At 39.8% G+C, this 14,500-nt stretch overlaps 1 protein-coding gene across 9 annotated transcripts in view; it reads right to left on the bottom strand.

Annotated features, from left to right (window-relative positions):
• LOC101936040 (suppressor of tumorigenicity 14 protein-like) overlaps positions 1-13,011 on the bottom strand; it is a 41,761-nt gene extending 28,750 nt beyond the window's left edge. For 6 of the 9 annotated variants that reach the window (XR_010599707.1, XR_010599706.1, XM_065588769.1 and 3 more), the window contains exons 1-9: positions 12,708-13,010; positions 12,348-12,516; positions 11,600-11,724; positions 10,503-10,570; positions 9,095-9,291; positions 8,956-8,994; positions 6,510-6,726; positions 3,667-3,809; positions 1,092-1,189 (exon numbers count right to left, since the gene is read on the bottom strand). Coding sequence is in view for 6 of the 9 variants with exons in the window: in XM_065588769.1 (XP_065444841.1) it covers positions 1,092-1,189; positions 3,667-3,809; positions 6,510-6,726; positions 8,956-8,994; positions 9,095-9,291; positions 10,503-10,570; positions 11,600-11,724; positions 12,348-12,516; positions 12,708-12,788 (1,137 nt within the window). In the remaining 3 variants the exon portion in view is untranslated. Of the gene's footprint in view, positions 1-1,091; positions 1,190-3,666; positions 3,810-6,509; positions 6,727-8,955; positions 8,995-9,094; positions 9,292-10,502; positions 10,571-11,599; positions 11,725-12,347; positions 12,517-12,707 lie in introns of all 9 variants that reach the window. The other 3 variants (XR_010599713.1, XM_065588779.1, XM_065588756.1) reach the window with 2 other exon arrangements.
• Positions 13,012-14,500: the final 1,489 nt, after the last annotated feature.

Genomic DNA, 14,500 nt, shown 5'->3' with positions numbered 1-14,500 from the left:
TTATAAGCCTCTTTTTTGCATTTAAGATCAGCAAGGATTTCACTGTTTAGCCAAGCTGGTCGCCTGCCATATTTACTATTCTTTCTACACATCGGGATGGTTTGTTCCTGCAACCTCAATAAGGATTCTTTAAAATACAGCCAGCTCTCCTGGACCCCTTTGCCCTTCATGTTATTCTCCCAGGGGATCCTGCCCATCTGTTCCCTGAGGGAGTCAAAGTCTGCTTTTCTGAAGTCCAGGGTCCATATTCTGCTGCTCTCCTTTCTTCCTTGTGTCAGGATCCTGAACTCGACCATCTCATGGTCACTGCCTCCCAGGTTCCCATCCACTTTTGCTTCCCCTACTAGTTCTTCCCTGTTTGTGAGCAGCAGGTCAAGAAAAGCTTTGCCCCTAGTTGGTTCCTCCAGCAGTTGCACCAGGAAATTGTCCCCTACGCTTTCCAAAAATTTCCTGGATTGCCTGTGCACCGCTGTATTGCTCTCCCAGCAGATATCAGGGTGATTAAAGTCTCCCATGAGAAGTAGTGGAGAAGCAGTAGTTTACGTAGCCCTGTGAGGAAGCCGAGAGTCGGAGCTTCTTTTGCAAACATCTTTTGGAAAAGCAGACTTAGATTTCTGAACAAGAAAGCTTCCTCCTGTTTGTTTCTACTGCGTTCAAGCAAACAGGACTGTGTGCATCCTTTGTGAAGGAATAGGACTGCACCAAAGTAATACATGACTTGTATCATCCATTTCTCTTCCTAGTGGAAATGATCCAGCAAGGCCCCAAATAGCCACTAACTGCTTATGCCAAGGGGGTAATAATAGGCTGCTGAGTTAGAAAAGACTAATAGGCCTACTAGTCCAGTATTTTGTAGCTACCACAGGCTAATTTGTCATCTCCTGCCCCACTTGCAGAGGTACCTAAAGCCTAGTCTGCAGCACAGATGAAAACATGCGATCAGCTGCCATTTTTATGCACAATGGTTGCTAGCAGGGTTCTTGGCATGGATTCCCTTGTTTCATCCACAATGGAAGGCATGTGCTCCCATTTTTACTTCTGATACATAAAATGAAAACCTAATGAAATCACTACTATTTGCACAGACTTACTCTGAGTAGCCAGCTGCAGTCAATGTTTGGTGGATAGTAGCTTGGATAATAAGGGGAACTCACTGTCCCATTCCAAGAGATGTAACGCCCACCACAGACTGGAAGAGAAAAATACCAATAAAGCTACACAGTTATATAAATGGCACTTAAGAGGAGTATTTAATTCACTCTCTGTTCCTTCTCTAGATACAGACTAGAGATAGGAGAATGGGCCATGACACTTGCCATCTCACTTCATCCTATGTTCCCAGAGAATAACTACCCTACGTTGTCATCATTCTGGGATTTCCTATCACATCTCCTATTTCTAGACATAATTACAACAATTAACTTTCAAATGAGAGCAGTGGATGAATCCAAGTGCTGTCCTCCAGTATTAGCTAAGTACGGGTATATTAGATATTCATGATAAGAATAACCAAATATACTTTGCTTCCTATTACCAAGTAATTGCTGAACATTCATTTTGTTGTTCATATTAGATACGATAGTCTTGTGTCTTCAACTGTTGTGTATGTGTTTCTACCCCAGCAGCAGAAGCCTTTCAGTGGCAGATTAAATGAACATTTCCTTCCTCTCGTATCTACCACACTGCCACATCCCCTCCCTTCTCCTGCTATCTATAGCGGTTCAAAGTTTTGCTCTCTCGTCTTCAGCAAAGTCAGAATAGTATACAGACTTACATGCTTTGGGAGGCCCTTAGAACCACAGGTGCAACACAAATGAGAGATTATACTAATGTATTATTGAGACAAGGCAAAATTCCTCACTCAGTACCACAAATGTAAGTCTGCAATAATGCCACTGAATTCAATGACTGACACTGATGTCAAACTGGTGTAAGTAAAAGTAGACTCAGGCCCCTGGCTTCGCTAAGTGCCAATATGGTTGAATACTTGTGCATAGCAAATATTGCTACTTCTTCATCCTTCTTTCCAAGAATAATATTTCTGCAGTTATACCCCAAGACATGCTTTTCTCATTTCAGTAGGGAGGCTACCCATTGATTTACTTTGTGAAGATAATATAGCTTTTTTTGACAAATTAAACAGAAGGTATATTTTAATAGTAATGGGAAATACTCTTACATGAAATTTTTCGCTACTACTATAGCAGACTACATTCACAGGTTTTATTCCTTTCTGGTTCCATCTGTGGGCTATATGATCTTTTCCCCCCAGTGTATAGAAGGAGTAACAAGGAAAGATCAACCCACACATCAGCAAAGAACAATTTTATTCAAATAAAAAGAGAAGCTGTTCGACCTAACACTCTCATTTGCAACTACACTGTGGAAGGAAAGAGCAAACATTCTACACAAAGAGGATACAAGAATGGAAAATCCCCTCTTTGTAAATACAGTGGCCTGCAAGGAGGCATTAACATACACACACCACACCTGTGAATGTACCTCAACATTGATCTGTAGAAACGACCTCTCTGAATGGTCGTTGACTTCTCTGAGGAGCTTGCCATAGAATGAAGATGGCATTTTCATGATGTTAACACTGAACCATTAAAAAGTGGATGGAGATCTTCAATTAATTTCATGTAAGCCAGTTTGTGTATCTTTAAGACTGGTGCTCCATTTGAATTGGTGACTGAAAAACTCCATTTCCCACTGACAATACTTGTAATCATCCAGTCCCTGCCCCCCAATTCCTATTGACTGTTTTCTTGAGGCAATATAGCAGTGTGTGAATTAAGAAATCAAGAGCAATTGCATTTACCTATTATATTTAAAACTGAATTCATTTCCATGGCAAAATTTGAGCGTCTAGTAATTTTGGGTGCCCAACTTGGGCAATCTTGAAGGGGTCTGATTTTCAAAAGGCAGGTGCTGCTGAGCATTTACTTAAAGTAAGACCACTGAGGGTATTAAGTTGGACAAGCAAAAACCGATGTACTCAAAATTATCTGTCACCTTTGAAAATTTAGCTTTGTAGGGGCTATTCCCTATAATTTATTCCATAGGGACAAAACGCATTGGCCATTAATTCTGTCCATTAATATCTATGATCCCTTATTTATCAGAAGAAGGGGGAAGATTCATGGCAAGCAACTAAATAATTATTGGTATTAGTTTCACTTCAGAAGTGTCTGCAGCAAACTGCAGGTGACTCAAGCCACGGCAACTCAAAGTATTCCACTGTAACCAGACAGAATTGCAAGCTTAACTCAAACACTCTCTACCAGTGTGCCTCAGACTGGAGCTGGCAGGAGCACCAAGATTGTATAGCAGCCTTGTGCCTCTTTACGGAGATTGCCAACATGCTCTCTTGGGAGTAGTATATGTGAAGAGTAAACACGAAATTTAGTGAGTTAGAGCCGGGGGCAAATGCAACTATTAGGAGAGATGGTCTAATAGTAACCAGAGAGGAAGATTAATCCTACCAAATGGAAGGATCTCAATCCTCATCCTCTGCTCAGCTACCTGAAATCATCTTCAGGGAGATCAGAATGGAAATTTCTTTTTTCCAGAAACAATAACCTCCAAGAAGTAATGTCCTACATTAGTAGTGGCTAAAAGTCTGAACTTTCCTACATCAAATACATAATTGATTTGAGTACATACCAACTTTAGGAACAGCTTGGAAGTATGCTTTTAGCATGTTACTCTCTTTTCTTCTATCCAGTGAGAAGGTGACCAGCATAACATTACTCGATGAAGTTAACCGTATGACAGGAGGGCTCCAGGCCCCTGGTACTCCACACCATCTGAAATATAAACAAACTGAATTAGATAACATTCTATACTACCCATCCTTCTCTGAAATTAGACTGCAATTCTTCCAATACATTCAGCTGAACTTTGACATAACTCTCCTGGACACTTGCTTTTCTTTTATCCCATCAATGAATTGTTTGCCATTTGAGCGCCCAATATGTTGACCTGTAGTTTCCCAATCTCAGATTTCATTTACTCAAACACAGGGTCTGGGGTAGTTTTAAGATACCTGGTCTCACTGCCAAAAGGATGCTGCTAATAGGTACATAGAGATTTGCAGTTTTACAAAGCCATCAGATATGCAATATCACATCAGGCCAGTTAAGCCTGTACATAGTGATAGTACCTAGAAGCCAACTAGGCCGGGACTCCATTGTGTTAGGTGCTGTACAAACAGAGTAAGTGACAGTCCCTGCCCCGAAAATCTTGGCATCTGAAAAGTACCATTTCGCCTAGTTACAGGTTTCAGAATGACCAATTACCAGAGGTTTTTCAGCAAGATGGAAGAAGCCACCCAACGGGCAATAAGGTAAAAACCTGCCCGTGAGGGAAATTTCTTCTTAATTCCAAGCAATAAATAGTTGGCTGATACCCTGAAGCACCAGGGTCTAATATCCCTTATAATTTATGCCACCTTCAATAACTGTGGATAGTCTTATCCATATGAATGTCTGTACTACTTTTAAACCCACAGTACATTTGAAGTTTTCTTTTATCTGCTTATTAGTAGGCAAGTTATCACTGATTCTAGTGGTGTTCCCCATTCTAAGTATGGCAGTTACATGTGCAAACCAGTAAGAGATTACCTAATGGTTATAGGAATTATCCACCGCACTAAGCTCTTTGATTCCATGTTATCTTGTGCCTTTGAGTTCCAAAGGTTACTTATTACGTAAGGGAATATTTTTCCCCATTAAATTTTATTGGCTAGTCCCTGGCCCTGTATACAGGGTAAACAGAAGATCCCAACTGACATTCTGTGTACCTTTCATTATTTTATGTACTTTGGTCTACCCAGTGCCTCTTACTCAACTCTTCTCTGAACTAATAGTCCAAATATTTTCCCTCTCATATGTAAGTTTTTCCATGCATCTAGTGTTTGGTCACCTGTTTCTGAGCCTGTTTTATTTGTGCTGTATCTTCCTTGAGATGGGGTCATGAAATTGCATACCGAGGATATACAACAAAGTCTTCAAATATTTATATGCGGTGTGCATTTTTATGGTGTTGCACAGCCTCACTTGTACTTTCATGGCTAGGTATTTGCAACTGTGTACGGTTCACTATTGTACTTTATGGGAACTACTCAGAATCATTGATGGCCTCCCAGTTGAGTCACCCTCTAGAACAGAGAATAGCATGAATAAGCTGAATACTAAGGACAGTTAATGGAGATTGCCCTTTAGCTCATGGGATAGAACCAGTGGGTTTTGGAGTTCAAAGTGGGGAGGTATATTCGCCATCCTGCATGTGTACAGCTGCATTTGTTTCTAATGTGACCTAGGGGATCAAGTACACAGAAAGGGATGATCACCTGAAGCATCTCAAACTTCTCTTCCTCTGGGATTTGGGATCACACATAAATTGAAGTCTTGGAAGACTGCAAGGCATCAAAAGTCAAAGGGAACTCTGGATACAGCACCCACAGTAAATGATTATCTATTCTCAACCATGGACAGTGGACACGTGTCCATAGATTCCACTGGACCTGTCCAGAGCATTGGACAGAGTTAACCACTAGTTGTGTTTGACCACTCTAAAGAATTTTGGGGGATACACAAAAATACACATTCAGTCAGTGAACAAGTGTGACGGGTGATTAGTACCCCACAGCAAAACAAGCACACACACACAAAAAGTATTTCCCGCACTTGAATTGTACATTGCAGATAGTGGGATTGGAGAGAGTCTATCTTTCCTGTGTATGTACTTAATTCTCCCAGCGTATCAGCTCCTATTTTTGAGACTCCTGTTGGCAAACATGAGTGCACAGGTGAGTTCAAATGTACTTTGTAGGAGATAAATACATGTAACTGAAATAAAAATGTCCTCTCTGACATGAAGCTTTAACTGATAATATCACAAGCCTCTTGATACTAACTTGAATTGAATCCAAGCCAACACATTTCTTCTTTGCTTTCTAAATAGCCAAATTACTGCTTGTAAAACACGATGGGCTGACAGTCCTTGAAATTGATCTCTATGGGCAGTAGCAACACTGAGTTCTCCACCGTGCTCACCCTGTGTGTCTCAGTGCTGATTTGAAGGAAATGAAGGACTACAACTAGGCAATGAGTCAACCAGTGTGTGCCCTTTTCAATCCCTGACCTCCTTGCTGAGTGCATAAACAAAGGTGAATATGAGTGCTAAATATTGGCAGATACTTATGAGTCCAGATATCTCTTTGATAGGAACTGCAACAAGACTACCTATTTATTTCAGGTAGGTTACCAAAGAGGCATCACATGGTACTGAGTTCTGGTCACTGCTAAACCAGGCTGGATCTTGAACTAGCCTTTAGAACCTTTAGAAAGTTGTATGTTTCATTACCAATCTCTTGAGCCATGCAAGCCTTCTTTTTTAAAAAATAAAAACTAAAAATGTGTTCATGAGCGCTCTGGGAGGTGACACATATAAGATTTGGTGTGTGTTTTGCCAGAGAAAAAAGTAGCTTTCCTTTATGATCATACCTTGTAATGATCTTGTTCTGAAGAGGAAGAAGAAAATCATATGCAGATAATCTGTGTGATGCACAACTCCCTGGAGTGACACCATGCAGAGTAAGGACTACAAGTCTCACAATATAGTTAGAAGGAACACGCAGCCTCCACTGATAAAAAGATTTCTTGGGATTCATCAAAGTTAAAGTCCTGTTGTTACCTGGCTTTGCATACAGGTCGAAGGATACTGATATACAAAAGACAAACTAGATCAGTGTCTGAAAAAATGTAGACAAAAGGGTAAATAAGAAATTAATTGGGGAAATCTCTGTCCAGATCCTAGTAAGCAGTTGCCCACATCTCTAAAAGACTACCCCAGCTGGCATCCTTGTCAGTCTCAGCAGAGAGGACAAGGACTGAATATACACTGAAGCCATGCTGTGATACATTCTCATACCTAGAAGTGGCCCGCTTTGGGACAAAGCTGAACCACCGTGGTATGGTAGGGGGAGCTCTGTGTACCTCGCCTGTGAATATAAAGTCTAATTTCTACTTCTGTTAATCCAGCATCTTTCACAAATGCTAATTGCAATGCTAGAATTAATTCAGATCAAAGCAGCACCCATTGCTTTTAGCATTAGCAAGTGCAAATTAGGCCACAATCAGTTCTAACCAACTTAACAATTATAATGGCAACCAAAGTGCACACAAAAGATGAAACCCTCAAAATTAGGGCTTTTTTCATAACTCCATAATTTTGTATGTGACCTCCCCAAAACTCACCAGACAAAACCAAACACAGCATACCTGATCTCACTGTAAGGCTGAAAGCACATGCGCCTTAGGTTTAGCCCCAAGTGAATTGTTTTAGTCATTTCCTTCAGTCAATTGGGGCTTATGTTTCAGCATGGGCTTAACTGGTTCAGAAGGGATACTCTGCCATCATCTAATATCTTTCAGGTACAAGTCTCCAGACACAGAAGTGCTTCTCTGAGACAAGAGACCTTTCAGTTACAGATCTGTGTCCCATAGCTCCCTCTTGTCTCACACCTTTTATTTGACTCTGCCTGCTCTCTTCTCTTTCTTTGCAAACCTTCAGATTACTGCTGGTGCATTGTTCGTTTATGGCTGTACCTTGACTCCACCAAGGAGGAAACTCTATCCACACCGACATCTGCAGTGTTTGATTATTGCAAGTCTGTGTCCCCCCCATCCCTGCCATCAACCCAACATATACAGAGGCTGCTGCAAACTGCCTTCTCACACATACTGGCTCCCCATTCATTTCACATTCTTCCCAGAACTTCACTGGCTCCCCATTCATCTCACATTCCATTAGCCTGAGAAGCCATCTCTTCAACTCTTGCCATATCATTTGAAATCTCAGCTGAAAAAAACATACCTCCTCCCTTACCTATGCCTCTTCATTTCTCTCCCTCTACTATTCAGGACATTATAAAGCACTTGGGGATATCATTGGTATAGAAAATAACATACAAAAGGATCACTAACTATAATGGCCAAAATTTTCTAAACTGGCTGTCTAGAGCTGAGTTCTTCACTATATATTTAGGCAACTATAGAAGTGGTTTGATTTTTAGGTGTTGAGCAGCTCAAACTCCCAGTACAAGTCATTGGGAGCTGCTGGTTCTCATCTACACCTTTGACGTCTACACCTTTGTATTTGGGTTGCTAAATATGGCTTTAAAAGCTGAACATGCAAGAAAGTTTTGACCAGCAATTATAAAGAATTCTCTCTCACTCAGTTTATTACAGTGTACTCCTGTTTATCCAAAACCCTATTATCTGTACCTCTGAGTAACCCAAATCCCTTCCATGGCCCGCAGCATGAAATACTTGTCCTCTGCAGCCTGCATTTCATGCTGGGGCACAAGGAAGGGATTTGGATAACACAGAGGTTTGGATAATAGGGCAGAGACACCCCGCCCACTTCCCCTCCCCCGGCCAGGACTGTGAGGAAAATCCACCCCTAGTTGTAGGGGAGGACACCCTCCTGCTGAATGGCTCCTGCAGCAGTGCAGGAAGTCCTCTGCAGCTCTGCTGTCACAGGAGTGAATAAGGCAGGCAGAGCAGAGACCCCAGCCAGGACTTCAATAAGGAGGAGGAAGAGGAAGAACCCCCTCACTGTGGGGGAGGCCACCCCACTGCTGAATGACTCCTGCACTCTCGATTATCTGAACTCTCACCTATCCAAATAAAATCCACGTCTCCCATGCTATTCGGATAATCAGGAATGTACTGTATTTAATGTATAAACTCTTCGGGGCAGAGACTGTCTACTTCTCTCTTAGTACAGAGCTTACCGTGATGGGACCCGATTCTCACTTGGCCCTTAGACATTACCAGAATAAATATAATTAATAATAATTATTATTGTGGTGCTGCCACCATTCTATTGTTAAAGAAAACCTAGTTTTGCAAGTAGTAAAGTTGTGTATTTAAGAATAGTAATTACCTGACTTCAGTGTCACATCATAGTCTGAAGAATCTGAAACTTAAATTAAAAAAAGGGACATCTGTAAGCTATGTGAGCAAAACACAACCTGAAGGAGTTTTTAAGACTTTTTTTTTTTTAATGACAGATAGGTTGTTACCAAAAAGCTCCATTGTTAAGAGATTAAAATCCTCTTCCACAGGAAAGGATTCAGCAGAAGAATTAGTAGTCTGAAGTGTATGTTTACTGATTATTTCCTTATGTTTCAGTGAGGTTAGTTTTTTGAAAGAGTGCACTATCTCTTGCGGTGCCCAGAATTTATTCCAGTAGTAAGCTCGGAGACCATCTTCTCCTTCGCTGTGGGGGGAAACAATAGATTATAAATGGATTTCAGTTGTCATTTTCAGTTTCATTTTGATTAGTTCTGTAGTCTCAGCTAGCATACGTCAATATTAACTTTCTGCACAACTGTTTTGCTACTGCTGTATATAGAGGTACAAAGCCCTCTTCTTGCAAAGATCCTCTTTTCCCATAGACTAGACAGACAGAAGTTGGATATAGGCAGATCCATCACTAAAACAGTTAAGCATGAATGCTGAAAACAATTCTCCTGAGGAAAAATCCTTTTAAACTTTTCTATAGAATTCTAATCACTTTTTAATTTTATTTACCATCATGTATTAAAGCTCTAGAGCAATTTTTCCTAAGGGCCACCTATGTGGTGGCTTTTTGAAAAACTTTGAGTTGTCTTGTCTGCTCCCATTGAAGTCAATGGTAATACTCCTGTAATACTATGAAGTCAAGTTGCATTTTCCTTTTGAAAAATGCCACCACAAAATTATACCCATGTTCTGCCCAGCCAGAGAACCACACAGTCCCTTGTTCAAATTATTCGTGTGAAGAGGAAAAAATAGTCTGCATGGGTATGTACATGAAGAAGCCGTGGCTGGATCAATTGATTTATGTGCATAAAAAGGCAGATGATCATGCCTCTTGATCCCTAAACTCCAACCCAAAATGGCCAGTAGCTCAGGCTTTCAAAAAATTACAGATGGAAATGACTGTAGGACCATTCTACTCCATGCGCTGGCTTTCCTGGTAGGTGCTTATGTAGAGTGCCCCACCAGAATGTACACCTGTATATTTTGTTTTAGGATGTCAGAAAAGGTGTGGCATTGGTAGGCATCTTACATAAACAGGTTATTCAAAAGAGTGGAAGAGAAAGAAAAATGCCTATTGAAAACTGCTTTGCAAGATCTGAAGTAGGTGGATAGACTTGAAAGCAATCACTTCAACCAGCATGAAACCAATCCACAACCAACCAACTTGGATTTTGTCTAATAGTTTTCCTCAGTAACAAAGTATTGAAAGCAAAAACCTTAAGTATTTATCTCATAGCATTTATCCCTTGGTTTTAAGTATGCTACCGTACTTGCCTTTATTTCCCGTATTATAAAATTATACATATCCCTCCAAGGAAAGCCATTAAAAATAACACACACACACACACACACACACACACACACACACACACACACTTCATTTAGTACATCTAGAAAAGGACTTACCTAAATGCAGCAACAACAGATTTCAAGTAATATTTCCCTAATGTAGAAGACTCATATAGTTCTGCAAACTGACAGTTAAATAATTAGAAAGCTAAATATAAGAGCAAAAAAAATTGTTAAATTTGATTGTTAGCTAATCAAACTTTTTGAAGTATCATGCCATAAACACTTCACCAGTAAATTGCATTTTAAAGTGACTACAGAGTATAAAGAGTTTCTAGTCAGGTAAGAATGGTAAGCAATGTACACATTTCAACTTCCATTTCAGTTTGAACAAAAGTTGAAATGAACTCTTCTTTAGCCAAGAAAAAAAAGTGTGTGTAAGGAAATATAAAAAATTTCAAAACTAGATTATGTGTTTTAATTATTTAAACTCCGTGTCATTTCTGGTTTATAATCCAGTCACGGACAACTCATGTCGGCCATGCACAAAGCAGTTTTGAGACACAAGATTAACTCTGTTGGGAAATACAGGCTAACAGAGGGCGGCTTTGTGCTTAAAGAACTCTGTTAGCATGGACCTACGAAACAGTATTGATCTCACAAATACAAACTTGTATGAGAAGCGCAAGAAAGCAAGCATTGTTGTGCTGGTGAGGAGAGGGGAACCAAAAAAGAGTTTGTGCAATAATTTAAAATTGTAATTCAAAAACCCACACCCAAGCAGCAACAAATGAATACAGGGTAACTAGATTGAATAAAAAATAAATTCACTTATAGTTCTTTTACAAAAGCTGAACGTTTTCAGCTTTGAACTACCCTTATTTTAAAAACAACAACAACAAATATTGCTATTTAGTGTAAGATAACAAGGTTGCATTTGGCAAGTTACATTCCTAATGCACTACGGCAGAGTAACAGGTTTAATTGCCTCCCATCCACTTGCCCTGTCTTAAAGAGGGCACTTGTCTTAAGCTTTGTAACTTGACTCTCTCCCAGACTAATCCTAGATTTTATTACTTTGAAAGAAAAGAACAAATACCCATGACTCAAACCTCAGCTTTCTACTATACCTTTGAATTTTGAAGAAAGGATTTCAACTAAACCAGTGATAAAATGTTTTCGAGTTATAGGCTATGTCACCTGTGAGTACTTACATAGTTCTGGATTGCTTCTGCTTGCATTATAAATTTCTGTGACTTTGGATCAGTGAGGTCACTTCTATAGGTCAAGTTAGGTATTTCTACACTTCCACCAATATAGATAAAGGAGAATGCTGGAGCTACAGAAACAGGATCATGCATTAGCAAAGTTAATAGCTTAGCCTTGCTCCAAACGTTCAACACCAGATGCTTGTGAAAGAACTGATTTAACCTTGATGTTACTCAACAGAATGATGTGAAAATAGGGCATGTTAATGAATCAAACTACTGCTATTCAATGGCTGAGGATAATACTCAATAGAGAATAATACTGTATTTGTAGGGGAGTAGAGCACAAATGTTGGCAATGTTGGCAGTGTTGGATTTCAACCTATACTTTCAATTTGCTAAAACATTACTGGCTCACAAGGATAGAAATTTTTATGATTTTAGGCTGGGATTTTAAAAGGGCGAGTTTCTATAGGATCCAAATCCCATTGAAAAGATGACTGAATTGCAATGGCATGTGGGCGCTAACTCCCTTAACTGCAGCCCTACTGACTATGGAATCTATCAAGTGTCCAAGCCCAATCCACACCTTCATGATTCTCTAACTACTGTTTATCAACACATAGTTACTGCCTTTGAATTAACATTAACTCATCAGCCTAACTTTTAAGTTGTACCTGTCAAAATACGGAATGGATTCAGCACTTAAATGGGTATTGAAAAAGAAATGGTGTTATTGAGGAAAGGCACTTACATAATGAATAGTACAGGACCAACACGAGTACAGTGACTGCTAAGGAAATCAGAGGTAACATTCCTAGAAGCCACCTTCTCCAGAAATGCAAATTCATCTGTTTGAAGAAAGAATGCTGCACATATGAGATTTCTTCTTGAGGAGACTGGAGATGGTGAAGATTCGGACTCTGTTAAAGAAAAACAAGTGGAAAATATCAATAACTCAGACAACAAACCAGGTGCTGTTTTCCTTGCCCAATTTATAACTATTGCTTCATTTATGAGCTATTTTCCAAACGTGAACATAGTCAACTACATCCCCAAGAATAAAACATGTTGATTGTGCTTTGTGCAATAAAGCTTAGTTGCAATCTCTTACCTGCCCAGATCCATGTTCAGAATCATTGGGAGCTGGTATGCTGTATACCACAGGGACCCGTTTGGAGGGGAAAGACTGCATCTTTATGCTTCGAGGACTTGCTTCTGGCAATTCTAATCACCAAAATCCTGAAAGGAACTTGAATAAGGTGCACTTTTTCCTATTGCCTCTCTCATTTCACCTTCGGCATACTGCTTAAAGAGAGAGCCAGTCTGCGTTCAAGGTAGGTGGGAAGGAAAAGAGTCAGCACTGCTGTAACTCTTTGTTTTCCACACAGGCTCAAGAGATCCCTCCAAAGGAAGGAAAGATCAGTTATTCGTCTCCCTTAGAAGTACATGAGCTAGAGAAACTTTCAGTTACTTTTCCAAACAGCGCGTGTACCATAAATGATCAAAAACAAATTAAATCCAAGCTGATCTAAATGCAGCAGCTTCTATTGAACACCTGATAGAAAGCCTGGAGATATTTCACAGGCATCTGAGGTGCATCATATCTGAGGAAAACAGACTTCTACAATTCTAAAAAAACAGCAATGTAGTGCCTATGTCACAGAACAGAAGTACTAACAGTACTTTTCTTAATGTTCAAGTTTACCTTCTTGGAGTAAATTGCTTTACTACAACTGACGTGAAATTCTGCATGTCAAAGAAAATGTAGGCATAGATGCTGGAACTAGGAGGTGCTGGGGGTGCGGCAGCACCCCCTGGCTTGACGTGGTTTCCATCACATATAGTTGGGTTAGTTTGTTTCAATGGCTCATGGCACCCCCCGCTATACAAACTGTTCCAGCACCCCTGAGCATAGGTGGTTTAAAATATTAAAGGTCCTAGTATTAAAGTCAATTCAGGGAAAAAGTAAACCCAAAAGTGATATAGAATGCAGAAGGAATTTGCTTGAAAGCAATCTAGTCCCTTTCATGACTCAGGAATGCAAAAAAGAACCACACACAAATGTTTCTCTTTCAAGTCTTCCTCTCCTTTCCACCTACTCCCAATTTTACACATGGCTCGCTGATTGACTGGTATTTGTCTGACTTAAGTTAGAAAAAACTTTAAGATAGAAGAAATGCATTAGTGAAGAAAGCCTCTTAGATTTCCTTTTTTATAGTGTCAGCCCTGAAAAAACCTAAACAATACACATGAAGAAAAATGCATGAGAAGCCTTGTTTCTAGTTTATAGTACCCAATTTGCTGTAGTCATTACTTAGCCAAAATTTACATGGATTTTAATGACCTTTGCATAAGTATCGTCTACAGGATCAGGCATATAGGTGGTTGAATGCAAAACAATACATAACCACCCTACTAAGATCCTTGCATAAAAACTAGTGTATGTGCAAACTATTAAACATTATACTCAATTTAGGGAAACTGAGGCTGGGTAATACGGTGACTTTCTCAAGGTCACATAGGGAGCTGGAATAGAAAATGGAGTAGTTTGAATTCTAATCCTTTGTTCCAGCCACTTAAACTTATCCCATTTAGGTATTTGTAAACTATGAAGATTCGGGTCCTATAGATTAGAGAGGAATAAATTATAATCCCTTACACCGTAATTTATTAGTTGAATGGAGATTTAAGATTCAGATTTCAAACATGCAAAGGGCAACTAAGTGCCCGAATCCCATTTGGTCCTCTCATAATCTCCCCTTTAATGCACATGTTTCAGAGAAGTAAGACAAGTTTTACCCTGCAGAACTTGTATTATATCTGCTGGAGTTAATGCACCAGGTAAGAGTTAAATCACAAAGGTATGTGGACATACTGTTGTAATGGGGGCTTCATCAAAGAAAT

This window comes from Chrysemys picta, chromosome 1, assembly GCF_011386835.1.
Source record: "Chrysemys picta bellii isolate R12L10 chromosome 1, ASM1138683v2, whole genome shotgun sequence".
Classification (NCBI taxonomy): domain Eukaryota; kingdom Metazoa; phylum Chordata; order Testudines; family Emydidae; genus Chrysemys; species Chrysemys picta.
Note: the sequence above shows the minus strand (reverse complement) of the source record. Positions and strands in the feature narration are given on the sequence as shown.